Source organism: Canis aureus, chromosome 14 (assembly GCF_053574225.1).
Source record: "Canis aureus isolate CA01 chromosome 14, VMU_Caureus_v.1.0, whole genome shotgun sequence".
In the NCBI taxonomy this organism is placed as follows: domain Eukaryota; kingdom Metazoa; phylum Chordata; class Mammalia; order Carnivora; family Canidae; genus Canis; species Canis aureus.
Genome location: NC_135624.1, coordinates 32,358,570 through 32,372,801, shown reverse-complemented (window position 1 = coordinate 32,372,801; position 14,232 = coordinate 32,358,570). Strand labels below are relative to the sequence as shown.

The 14,232-nt window shown below is 34.7% G+C and overlaps 1 protein-coding gene across 15 annotated transcripts in view; it reads right to left on the bottom strand.

Annotated features, from left to right (window-relative positions):
• The window catches only part of PHF20L1 (PHD finger protein 20 like 1), an 83,808-nt gene that overhangs the window by 50,665 nt on the left and 18,911 nt on the right, over positions 1-14,232 (bottom strand). For 7 of the 15 annotated variants that reach the window (XM_077847297.1, XM_077847282.1, XM_077847285.1 and 4 more), the window contains 6 exons: positions 12,967-13,138; positions 12,736-12,820; positions 9,027-9,115; positions 8,686-8,775; positions 4,124-4,337; positions 3,430-3,558 (listed from right to left, as the gene is read on the bottom strand). In XM_077847297.1, coding sequence (XP_077703423.1) covers positions 3,430-3,558; positions 4,124-4,337; positions 8,686-8,775; positions 9,027-9,115; positions 12,736-12,820; positions 12,967-13,138 — 779 coding nt within the window. The remainder of the gene's footprint in view (positions 1-3,429; positions 3,559-4,123; positions 4,338-8,685; positions 8,776-9,026; positions 9,116-12,735; positions 12,821-12,966; positions 13,139-14,232) is intronic. The other 8 variants (XM_077847287.1, XM_077847288.1, XM_077847289.1 and 5 more) reach the window with 5 other exon arrangements.

The window sequence follows — 14,232 nt, the reverse complement described above, 5'->3', positions numbered from 1 at the left end:
GAAGAGGTACTAAGTACAAACAACAAAAGGGGACAAGAATAAAAGTCTTTGAGAGGTCTCTGATTACTGCTGCCTTTAAGCCTATACAAAAATCTGTTTTCTTGGCCTGCAAACATGCTGGGGAGAAATGTAAAACTCCTTAGAAAATTAGAAGTTATCTGCAAATGTTTATTAATTATCAATATATCACTAACAGTTCCTCCTCCAGAAGAATGTATCTGTAATTATCTTAACAGAATGCAATCTGCAGTTTCAAGATTATTAAGAAAATATCAGGTAAAAGTAGAATATCTAATATTCATGAGTCCCATCCACAAAGTCACATTTTTTTCAATACTGTATACTTCAGCTACAAAAAACATATCTGCCTCTGCTAATAGGAATGAATAGGACAGAGGTCAGAACACTCTGGAATGGCAAACGGGGAGGAAAGAAAGAGTAAAGTAGTTTAATTTGTGCTCTACTTTTCAACCAGGGATTCCAAAACACAACATTCTTGTGTTGTGGGAATAAGACAAATATTCTTGAATATTTGGGAATAAGAATCAAATATTCTTGAAATTATCATCAGTAACGTGTGAATAAGAATCAAATATTCCTGAAATTATAAGAATAAGAATCAAATAAGATTCTTAAAAGGGATTAAGAATCAAATATTCTTGAAATTATCATCAGTAACGTGTACTGGCCCATTCAAACCTGTGGGTTTTTTTAAATTATTTTTGAAATTCCTTAAGCTGTACAAACGTATCTAAGCTGACTGAATCCTAGAAATTCCTAGAACTCCTAGAAACAAACCATGCACCAATTGCTGATGTTTCTTCCTTTGCTCCCTAGATATCTGTATTTTAAAATCTACTCAAATTCACCTGCAGTTTGCTTATAATTTTGTCCCAAAGCATGGACTCTTCTTGAATCTCTCTGTAAAATTGTCAATTCTAAATCAGTATGCATAAAGTATGTAACTATCAATAAGGAACATTACATAATGAAAAATAAGTCTCTGAAAGCACATATATACGTGTGTGCAACTATCCTTCAATATGTCCCTATTTGGAAACTTCAAAAAAGCCATCTTACACTATTCCCTAGATAGAATTCAGGTTTAGAATCTCTATAGGGTATAACAGAAAGACAGTGAATATATCAATTAAATTTACCCAGTGGCTGGTCCGTATTTCCAGCTAGAATGATTTAAAAAACAATTAAAATGGAGTGTGGGGAATACATCAGAGCAGGTTAAGATGCTGCCATGATCATAGCCCTATTCATCTCAGCAGTAAAGGGACAAAAAGACAAGTGAGCTTGATAAATTTAAAATACACCATAATTCCATAACAAAATCACTATATTAGTTCTCATCTCTTTTTATGGTCTACAAATGAAATTTACTGCACAGAGGCAAGCCTGAGTTTCAACCAGTGAAGACAATCTTGTAAGATCTCTTATCCTTTCGCATGACATAGTTGTAAGGTGAACACGGAAATAAATGCAGAAAAATGAACTATTAAAAAAATCTTCATACATTCAAATCTTCTGAGTAAATAAAGGGAAAAAATCATAATGGCTTCACATCTGTAAAATCTTACATTTTTCTACTGCTGCCAAACTATTACTTGTTCTTTTGAGACTCCCAAGGGGAAGTGAGGACAGAGTCCCTCCACACAAGGTGCAGGGTGTTACTAAGCAACCAGTATCAGAACTTCCTTGAGACACAGGATAAAATGGTTTTCCCCACTATTGTCTTTTCAAGGCCATATGTAAATAATACATTGTTGTGCACTGAGCTGTTTTTTCTTCTTTTATTTCTTTAAACGTTGGGCTTCAACTTCTTGGTAAGGCATCTGTGAGAATAGACTGCCTGAAACTAAACACAGATTATCCAGACTACAGGAAAACCCTTGAGGCTGGTAAGTAAGCTGGCAGTCACATGCTTCAGGGTCAAGTCGATCTCCCTTGGTCTCGGCCCCTCCAGTAGTGCTCTTTCAGTCTTGGTCTCACAGGAGTTGGAAGTGCTCTTCCTCTTCTGCCACTGTATGCAACCCTAGTTTCCATTCTGCTAGGGCCAAACGGAAGTCTCAAGCTGCCATCGTAACAATCACCTGGATAACATTTTGACTTTCTCCAAAGCTAACAGTTTCTAAGGAAAAGGTGGAATGGATGAATTCATTTGAAATATTTCCCTTCCTGGGGCCAAAAATATCCTCTATCAGAAAAAGGCACAAAAATAGTATCAATGAATGGAAAGACTAAATATTCTCACCTGTTGAAATCAATTATAATCACTTAAGATGAACGTTAGATGAACAATGGCTCTAAAGAACCCTCTGCTGCAGAGTCATTTTTCAAAGGGCTTCTATTCTTCAGAACATGGTCAACATGCCTAATTTACATTTATTCTGTGATCTGACAACGAAACCAAGCTTCTTCATATTATTTAAAAGAATACCAACAAAGGTTTATATAACTTTATTAGGCCAATGACACTAAAAACCACTTTGTCCTTAAATTAAAAACATATGACTAAATACTTAAAGTATTTTAACTCCCCTTTAACACATACTCAGAAAAATTAAATATGTTTACAATTTTTTGAAAGACTAGAATCCTTAGGCTGAACAGGCCTTGGAAGTGATGGGGCCTAGTATGACCGGCCCTCCTTCAGATACTTGAATCTCTTCTCCTGTGAACACTAACCAGGCTAGGATTTCCAGAGTTTTCATCATCCTAACACTCTACTTCCTAAATTACAACAAAGCACAGAAAAGTAAGATGAAATTCTAAGGACCTACCTGAAGATAAGAAATATAAGAAACTTATAGAAGTACTTTTACTTAGGAATAACAAAGTCAAGAACTGAATTTAATTCAGCATTCATCTTTCCAACCATATATGCTAGTATCTTTTTTTTTTTAAGGTTTTATTTTTTTAAGTAATCTCTACACCCAACGTGGGGCTTGAACCCACAACTCTGATATCAAGAGTTGCATACTCCATGGACTAGGCCAGCCAGGCACCCCTAGTTGCTACCATCTTTAATGAGACTGGGCAAGAGTCAGAATGTTTGTATAATAATATTTAGAACCTCAGAGATTATGTCACCACAAGTTGACAAAAGCAAATAATTCAATGTTTACAGAAACTACTCCTACCACCAAGGTGATGTTAAAACTATGGAATTTTATCACATTTGATCCTATCAATCCTCACAACATCCCTGTGAGGTAGGTAGAAAACATGATAGTTTTCACATTTCACAAGAGAAAAAGCTGACATTGTTGGAGGATGCTGACCTTAAAGAATCATAAAGTAACTTTCTTGTTAACCAGCTTGTTACACTAAAACACAGATACATTTTATTTTATTAAAAACAGACTACTCTAACCAAACCCTCCAGCCCCCACCACCAAAAGAATCATTGTAGTTTACCAGTAATCTTGTTAAGTCGAGCTCTCTTTGCCTGAAATGAGTTGCCTTGATTATTTTTCCTCTTGTTTGATAATGTGCTCTCTGGCTGTGGAAAGACCATCTTTGGAACGTTCTCTACATGAAGTCCTACTTTTAATAGAATACATATATGAGAGTTTATCTAGAATCCAAAGTTAAAACACATTATTTTTTTAAAATAGCAAAATAGTAAAACTGCTTTGCATTTAATTTTTTTAACCTAGTGCTTGACATAGAACTTTAAAAAACACAAATTTTTCCAGACTGATATATTAGAAATGAAAAACTACTAAGCAGTTATTCTTTAGGAAAGAAAAGCAGAAAGAAACTCACTGCTTTTTCCATATTATATATTAAAATACATGCAGAAGCACTTAAAAAGTTAAAGAAAAAAAACACAAAACAAACAAAAAACCCAAAACTTACTAAACACGAATTTAAAAGTCAAAATCTGAACTCCTTTCTATTCATGAATACTGAGGTCACCCATTATCCAGTACCCATATTAGACCGGTAATCTTCAGCTGTGTTAAGATGCTACAGAAGTTAACCATTCATGCTAGGGAAGAGCCCAGTCATTCAACCATACCCTCAAATAGGTAGCTAAGGGGTCTGGCTTACTCTCTAAGTGAGTTTACCCTGCCACAAGGAATGAACATAAGAACATATTTTGTACCAAATGTTTCACTAGATGTGGGCAGATCTTCCTTCTTCTCAACTTCTGCAGAAGCTATAGAAGTTGAAGTCTCTTCCTTCTTTGAAGGTACTTTAAACCATTTCCTCTCATCTTTCTCTTTCTCTTTATTGCTGTTGGCGCTGGTGCGAGGCTTGTTCCCTGTTTTATTCTTGGCTGCAGCTGCAGCAGCTGCTTTGACTAAAGCTATCCAATCCTCCAAAGGAAAAACACAAAACATGAAGTATTAAAAATTAATCAAAATTTAATTACACTAATGAATAAAAACATCTCACATTTTCAAAGCTACTCTCGCACGCAGACAAATATAAAAGTTGAATTAATTCTATTTACAAGATAAATCATCCACATGGTAATTATCAAATTTAATGATCTAATGGGTTAGTTGGATTGTATAACCTTACATAAAATTGGAAAATATTTAGTAACAAATATTCCTTTGATCTACTTTCACTGAAATAAAATCTAAAATAATAGAGGAAACCCTTTAAACAAATACAGAACACTTCATGACGTTGTCTTAGTACTTGAAATTCAAATGGCAAATTGCATTTCTTTTCTGAATACAACCAACCTTAAAAGAAGTTAGAGAAAAGTGCTTTCGTTGGAATCCTATAAAGATTAAAAGAAATGTACTTCCACTGAACAAATTACTATTCCTCGTTAGGAAGAATGTACCACTCACAGTATGGTCAACTTCATAAAATTCAAGATATGATTTTATTAATTTTTAAAGTTTTGAAAGTTTGGACACCAATTTATCACAACAGCTTAATACTACTAGCGAAAGAAAAAGAGCCACTTGATTTGACCAAGGTGAAGTACATGTTGATAGGCTCCAGATTAATTAATTTCCCTCCCTCTTCAACTTCCGGGGATTTGCGTTGATTGCCACTCTTCTGAGATGTGAATATTTACCCTTCTTGTGTTCACATTTTCAGTCTGTTGCTAAATAATTTTTCCTATTACCATTTTATTTCTAATTAAAAACACTTATTATAAAAAATATGAAAAGATATAAAAAAAAAAGTGGCGCTAACATTTAAATTTTCACAATCAAAATGATTTTTAAAAAATAAGTGTTTGTAACACCTCTACAGTTAATCTTCCACTGAGGCCACTAAGGTTCAGAGAGACCAACTCAAATTCAACCAAATAACACATTAAATTCTTAATTCACGTAACTAAAGAATACTTGACAACATCAAATGCAGTTACTTTACAGGTTACATTAATGACTGCTCAGTCTTGAAAATATACGTGAATAAGCCATTAAAAATAAGCCAACAAACAAAATCTATGTCTCTTTCTCTTCCCCATGATTGAAATGAACTAAAACTATCATGTGACTGCACCTAACACATGCATTCACCAATTTTCTATTGAATATCTTGCTATGTGTGTCAAGAAGCATGCTAAGAATTCATGAGACATTTTATAAAAGATGCTGCCTGAAAGGACCCAAAATGTATAGGCCCTGGAGTGATCACATCTTTGCTCCTGCCTGGAAGATGACCAGCATCTAGCTTTCTCAGTATTTAAACTGTGTCCCCCATATATGTCTAATCAGAAAGTGAATTAAGACATAGTTGTGAAATACAGACTTATGTCTCTAGTTTGTAAAAAGAAAAAGAAAAACAAAACAAACCAGATAAACCAAGTTTATCCAATCCCAGGTTTACTTAGAGCCATGTTTTTTGGTACTACCTATAAGAAACTGAAAAGCAAATAAAATTAACTATTAGACAGTGTGATAGGATAGACAGTGGAGGAATAAACAAAATACCACGGAAGAAAACAAAATAAAAGATTAACTTAAGAGAAATGCTAATGGACGGCTTCAAGGAGCGTGACAGATGAGGTGAGCCCTGCAGCAGGAATCTTCGAGGCAAAGGGCAGAAGGAAAGGAGTCAAGAAAGGAGTTAACTGACAGCAGAAGCAAGAGGAAGTCCACGGGACAAAGCCATGGCAGTCAGTGTACGTGAATGGACAGAAGATGCAGGAGCATCTGAGTAAGCCAGAGGCATATGGCTAAGATGAGCTTTGAGACTGACATTAAGTATCAGAGAAAAAATAGCACCACAGATGAAACAGAGAGTAATGAACAAAGCAGACAGAGAAACTAAAGTACAGCCCGACTAGCAAAGTGCCAAATTCAGCAGAGATCATACCTGTACATGGTCTTATGAAGAGCAGAGTGCTTAATTCTGTGTTCCACATTGGGGGGAAATTTTTAAGTTGTTAGAGAAATGCTGAAAAATGCCAGGGGTAAATTCCATCCCTGGCTCTTTTCTCTCTCCAATGAACAGAAAACTGGGAGAGATTCATGTTGTAGCTCTTAAAACTGCAATTAGATATTTCTTTAAAGTTCCTTATCATAGGACTTGTTAATCATGGAACCACTGCAGTTGTGTCATTACAAAATTCTCCCATTATTTTGCCCTTCTATTTTTAAACAGGTAAGATTCACTATTAAAAATAGCTGGTGTGATCCTTCCATGAATTAGAGCTAAATGACGTGCTTCAAAGCTCCTGTAGACAACAGAGCAGTACACAATAAAGAACATGTTGGAAATCAGATTGACTTTAGAGTCATTCTATGTATTATGGTTATGTGAAATTTTAAGCCAGTCATTCAAATCTCTAAGTTCTGAATTCCTCAACTGTGAAATAGAACTATCAGTCACAGCCATGTCAAAGGTTCTGCTAGGAGAACCCAATTAAATAATGTATGCAAAAAAAGTTTTATAAATAGTAAAGGACCTTAAGAGCAAATCTTTAACACTGGTGAGTTTTACATCAGTACACTTGCAAAAAGAAAAAATAGGATAGAAAAAGCCATGGAAAGTTTAGAGAAGAATATATTTCCATACTGCATCTATTTATCCTTTGCTAATTTAGTAAAAGAAATTTACCGTATATCTTTACAAAGGAATTCTCAAAGTACTCAAAATTTTTAAGATACATGCAAAGTTGGATTCTCTTAGCACTGCCCACGCAACACCTGACTTAGTATATTTCCTACATGAAAACAAGTCAAAAACTTTTTGGAAAAAAAAAAAAAAAGACACATAAAATGAAACCATTTTATAAAAAAAAAATTCTACAGATATTTTAGTGTGCTTGTAATTAAAAGTTATGAAGAAAAATATAAATTAAAAGAAATATAGTGTCACTCAGGGCACCTGGGTGGCTCAGTAGGTTACGGTTCTGACTCTTGATTTCAGCTCAGGTCATGATCTCAGGGTCATGAGATTGAGCCCTGCATAGGGTTCATGCTATGTGTGAAGTCTGCTTAAAATTCTCTCTCACCTCTCCCTCTCCCGCCACCCCGTCCCGCCTGTGTGCACTCTTGCACCTTCTCTCAAAAAAAAAAAAGAAAGAAAGAAAGAAAGAAAGAAAGAAATATAGTATTACTCATATTTTCAAAGGTTTATATTTTGGCATTGATTTTAATGTTAACATACATCATAATGTAACTATTTACTCAAAGTAAACACCAAATACATCCCATAAATTAATTTTTATTACTTGTAATTTTACCACAGACCAAATTGGCTCAGTGTCTCACTTTGGAGAAAAATTGAAGTTTTAGGGTTAGTGCCATCTCACAAACAGCTGAATAGCCAGAATAACAATTATATCCTTAAAGAAAAAAAAATTTTGAGAATTTTGTTTAATTAGACAGGTATATATTAAACTAAGTTTCCAATGTCTTAATCTATATTTCTATGCAGTAACCAAGAAATCACACCATTGAATGCTTAAAGGAACATTTTATTATATGTACAAGCAGGAAAACATAAAGCAATTTCCTGATCAAAAGCATTTCCATTTTAAATTGCATTTCCATATTAACTGGGGAAAAATTCTGCTATCTGATCACCACAAAACTAAATTTTTGAAAACCAGGTGATTTAAAACAATCACACTTCTCAGAAGGTATCAAGAATCATTTTTTTTAACGCGGTGATCTACATTTCTAGATTACTAAATGTACACATTTGGCTGCAATTGACCAGATAATTTCACACATTTCAGAATGATACTTTTCACTGCACAGTATAGAACAAGTATGTAGCATATTTCCATATTAGACATTTTTATAGATTACTTTCAATTTTTAAAATTAATTGTAGGTCCAGGTGCTGAAAATCCCAAATAACAGCAGAACATAAAAGAAAATATTTTAAATTTCTATTGGCACCTTTTCTTTCCAGTCTTTCAGGAAACATATTCAATCAATGAAATCATGTTTTTAACTTCATCCCAGATTCTCCTTTAAATGCTTACCGTTCATTCTTGCTTTGAGCAGTGACAAAGCATGTAATAGACTGCTTACGTCCTATGACTCAGACAGCCCTACCTGAAGCAGCCTACAGAGTGTCAGGTAAGCGCCTTTTAAAAGAAGATTAATGACTATGATTTATAAAAAGGAAAGAAGAAGATAAGAAACTCAATATAAAATTTTATATTAAAAATTAACTTTCTAAATGATAATATATACCAGGAAAAACAAAATGAAATTAAAAAAAGGCACTTACCTCACTTCCCATAGACTGGTTACACGATCCAGCTGGGTCGATAGGACAACACCAGCTTAGTGGATGCTGGGATTTCACCTGGAACAGAAACTAGTGACCTATAACTTTAGCAGGTCTAAAGCCAAAGAAGCAAAAATCAAGTGTATAATTTATCTTACATTCTAAGCTTCTTTTTCTTGCTGCTATTTGGGGCTATCAGCACATAATCCTACAATTAGTTCACTTTAAAATATATGTATTTTTTTTCCTTTTCTTTCTTTCTTCTTTTTTTTTTTTTTCTTGATTGGTCACCATTCAAGAAGACATCCCTTTGGGTAGCTAGGAATGCTGAACACTCTTACCTGCCCCTTAGCATCCTCGGGCATGGCCTTAATGTGCATTCTTTTTAAACAACGAATTACTCCATCATAAAACTGAACTGTGAATGTTCCTGAAACAGGAGCAAGTCAGAATCATTAGAAAATACAACTGAATCTTACAGCAACACTTGAAATCTAACAAGTCACACCCTGACAGAAGTAAATACACTGTGACTGCAGTAACTGCAAACACACACCCGTTAAGAACTTCATCAACTTGGTTAAAGTTTATTTGGTTAAGGTGTACTTTCTCTTTCCCTTTAATAAAATCATTACTTCTAAACATAAGTACTATTTCTATAAGAATTATCCTTCCTTCTTTGGAAGTTTCTTTTTAGAGAGAAAGAACTGATACAGGGACAAAAAAAATCACTTGCTCAAGGAAAGATTATTCCATTCACAGTATTAATGAACTAGCAAGTAAGAAAGAATCAGATCCACAGGCTTCTAAGCTAGAAAATAACTTACAGACCATGTAGATGAAATTGTTCTGCACAGATGAGAACAATGAACCGCCAGGAGGACGAAGGCTCCATCCATAGCAGTCCACTAAGCAGCAGCACAGCCATATCCACACCCCCATCCCCACGCCTTTCCCACTCACTCAGTTCTGCTTTTAGGACTCAAGACCCTGTTTGCATGACAATCTCAAAGTATATTCGCTTTTTGTTACAGAGGCCATGCTTTCAAGTCAACAAAACATATAAATTGTGTAGATCTTATACTTAAGAAATTTCAGTATTTTTCTATCATTTCTGGTACAAATGAGGGCTGAGAGCCGCTTTAAGTAAACAGATACATGACCTTTACAAAAGAAGTAAAAACAATAAAGTGTGATAATTTTTATGATTGGCTTTGAAGTTGGCACCAAAGCCAGACATACATGTACAAAGATTTTCCTTAATTTTGTAATTTGATCACTTGATTTCGCATTTTCTATAATTAGCGTAATTCACAACATTGCAGATATAAAGATCTAGACCCAGGTTACTGAGGGGGGAAAAATGATTAGTTGAGGAGCAAGGCTATAAAGCCACTGGGAAAATTTTGAGAATATCAAACCATACATACACTTTACACTACCATCACTCCTGCAACTGTCCTCTTCCTTCTTCAATAATGGCCTTCCAGAAGAGGGCAGGCTCCACACCAACTGGGCATTCATCCCTCCTCACTAGTGATATCACACTGTTTCTGCTCTTGTGATGCCTTTCTCCTTTCCTCCCTCCAACCTACTCTTCAAGATCACCTCTTTAAATCCCACCCAGAATATGAACACTTCTCTGTTCCCTGTTTACAGATTTGTCCCTCCTCTTCAACTTCTCTAAGATATATTTCAAACATTGTTTTCTTTAGTTTTGTTTAGCTTTTACAGTGCCTCTTGAAGGCTTCCCTTCCCTTGTTTTTCTTTGGGGGCATGGGCATGGTGGGCAGGCTCATCTACCATGTGGGGCATACAGAAATAAAAAACAAAAACAAAAAACAAAAACAACAACAAAAAACAGCCAATGGAGATTTTTTTAAAAAATTACAACTGCCAATATTTCACTAAGGGCCCACTTGAACTCCTCTTGCAATGGCAGAGACTGCAATAAGTGTCTTCACTCTTCCACTAATATAAGCTTAATTTTCTGTATTCTATGCCCATGGACAAAGAGGAGAGGATAAAACATAGGGGCTTTGCTTCCGAGTGCATTGCGTGTATGTACACATGGATTTGTATATGGTATACTTCCAAGAAGCTTTAAGCATGGAAGTAAGGTCTCAAAGCTCTCCACACTTAAAGGAACTGCTCTTAATTAAGATAAAATGTCGTTTAATTGTGTTTCATTTTCTTTTATTTTGAGTGGATCCATTTACTATCCAACAGAATTGATTCGTTACCTCCTCCATTCCTTCCACAAACTGTAACTGACTGCTTATACACGAGGCTCTAGACTAGAAACCTGGGGAATACGCGTATGTAAGACACAGGACTATGGGCTCTCAGGAAGTATAAGTGCACAGGGAGACAAAGGCCACATGAGACAAGGAAAATTGACCTGCCAACCTAACAATGAAGATGTCCCTCAACTCCTCCTAGAGTAAGGTGATGAGAGGTAGTAAAATCATGTTTGTTATTTCAATTCCTTAAAACAGTAAGTCAGAATAGGCCTTTGTAAAGTTATATCATATTTCTAGCTAGACACCAAGGATTTGCTTTCCCACACCTAAAACTCCTTAGTATATCTCTTTTTAAATGTTTTCCTCTTTTATCTCCTCTTACCTCCCATTTTTTCCCCACATTTGTTATTCTAAATGTCCTCAGCTTAAATCCTTTCCACAGTTCCTTTCCATCACCTCCAAATAAAATTGAAATTCTATAGCAAGATTGTAAGACATTCCACACACAGGCCCTTGCTTTTCTCTCCCCCTTTAAAGGACTCCCTCACTCTAGTCACACCAAAGTCTCACAGTTCCTAAAAGGTGGCAGGCCTCTCTTCTGTTCTTTTACAACATACCGTTTCTTCTGTCAGAAAAGCTTTTCATTCCTTATCTAGCTGACTTGTTTGTCTTTCAGGTTTAAAGCATTCCCTTACTTAGATTAAATGTCTCTTCTTGCAAAGAAGCTGCCACTCAATGTGCCTCTTCAGTAAAAAAAGATGAGTGGTGAAGTTTAGGAAATAATTGTTATAGAAAACTAATGTTATTACTGATTTGAAAAATATACTTACAAATATTTTATAACTTTTTAGAGATTTTAAATAAATTTTTAAAAAATATTTAAGTATATTTCCAATACAATTTAAATATTAACTTTCATGCCTTTCCAAATTAGTCAGTCTATAAGTTCTGGGTTTTTTTAATACATTACCTGCCCAACAGATGTATTCATCTTCAGCCACACTACTGTACCTGATTTTTGTATTATTTTCAACATTACTGATCAGTTCAGTAATTTTTGCTCAATATTAGTATTAGATACCACAAAGGCTATTAGGAAACTTAACTCTCAGGACAACTGGGTGGCTCAGTGGTTGAGCATCTGCCTTCAGTTCAGGGTGTGATCCCGGGGTCCTGGGATCCTGTCCGACATCAGGCTCCCCAAAGGGAGCCTGCTTCTCCCTCTGCCTATGTCTCTGCCTTTTTCTGTGTGTGTCTCATGAATAAATAATTTTTTTAAAGTAGACTTAATTCTCAGAAATTAAGGAAATGGGCTAGGAAAAGATGCAATAAAGGAAATCCTCAAATTGACAAATTTCCACACTCTTTCCTCAGAAAACACTGTACTATATTTTACTTTCAAGTTGAACTGATTTGAATTTCCCTGTATCTTTAACCTTCCCTCACACTCTGGTTGAGCTGCTCATAAAGATAACGTAGCCAACAAAGTGGAAACAGAGAAGAAATAAAATGCTTATAATGTAAGCCTGTGAACCAAAAGCTGCACAGTTTTAACCAACTCTTTCCCTCTCCTAATTTAAACATTTATTTAGGTAGTAAGTAGATCACATATCATGTTATTCTATTTAACATGTAACAAATGAAACACTCCTAAAAATTAAGAATATTAGCAGGAAATTCATTAAGTCTGAAACGAGAAGTAACAACTATATGACCATATGTAACAATTACACACATTAAAATTAGAAACACAGTTAAATCTTCCCAGATCACTTTGAAGTAATCTAAGATCACTTCAAATACATACCTTCTTTGTTAATTGCTTCAATCTTGGCAGGGTAATAGCGACAATCTGTCCAGCGAGCCAGAACTTCTTCTCCAGCTTTGAAATCCTATTTTAAACAACTTTTAAGATCAATACCATGTATAATAAATAAGCATTTCCTTTATAAAAATAAAGCTTTGTAATATTTAACAGAATTCCTTTTGAAATATACAAAGTTACATAGTTAGCAAATGGAAAAAGCTTGCTACTTACAAAGAAATCTTCCTCATCTTTTAGCCCTTCTTTTCTTAACGCAGGTCTCTCCAAGGGTCGCAACCTATTGCTATCCCAGTAAATCCATTCATCATAACGATGACTCCAACGCTCAAAATGGACCAACATCTTGCCCTCCTCATAGTCGATTTTTTCAATTCGTGATGGATACCTCCAAAATAAAAAGAAGTTTCATATAAGGAGAAAATTCTTATGTTTGTTTACACAAAGTATTAAAAAAAATAATTTAACTGAAATATTGCTTACCATTAAAACCATAAAATATGGGTATTTTTAAACTACTGAACCAACGAAATTTGTTTATTATTTTTTAATGATTTTTTATAAAGATTTTATTTATTTATTCATGATAGACACAGAGAGAGAGAGAGAGAGAGAGAGAGAGAGGCAGACACACAGGCAGAGGGAGAAGCAGGCTCCATGCAGGAAACTTGATGTGGGACTCGATCCTGGGACTCCAGCATCACACCCTGGGCCGAAGGCAAGCACTAAACCGCTGAGCCACCCAGGGATCCCCAAATGATTGATCTTAATACCCAGTAAAATACTTCAATACACTCCCAGTGGAAATATAAATTACTTGCACTGTTTTGGTAAGTAAATTGAGAACAGGTTTCATGAGCCCTAAACATATTCCTACTTTTTAACTCAATCATTATAATTCTGGAACTATATATACAAAATATTTATAATAACAAAGAAAATAGAAACCATCTAAAAATATAATTAGAAAAACTGAAGACTGTCTAGCTATACAAACAATGGTATATCCACTGAATGATATAGTCTTTAAATGTGGTATTTACAAAAAATTTACATAGGAAAATGTAAAAAAGTAGCAGCACTGTGTTCAGAATTATAAGTATGTAAAACAAATTTGTCTAGCAAAACATACCAACACGTACATGTGTCTCTTTATGGCACAAAACCACTGTTTTTTTTCTATTTCTCCATACTTTCCAATATTTTATAATGCGTATCAATGATAGTAGGAAAAGCTCAGTTAAACTTTAAACTCTAAAATATAAAAATAAATATTGTTCTGTCTTTATGTGTGATGCTTCTAAAAGAAATTAGAAATTAGTTAACTTGGAACTTTCAACATGGAAAATTGCCTCATTTCTAATGTACTGTATTAAATGTTCACAGATGACTCAAAAATTTTTAGAAAGTATCATTAAATAACCGTAAGACTCAACAGCAGCACACAGATGATTCAGCCATAAAAGTTTCGTATTTTTGCTA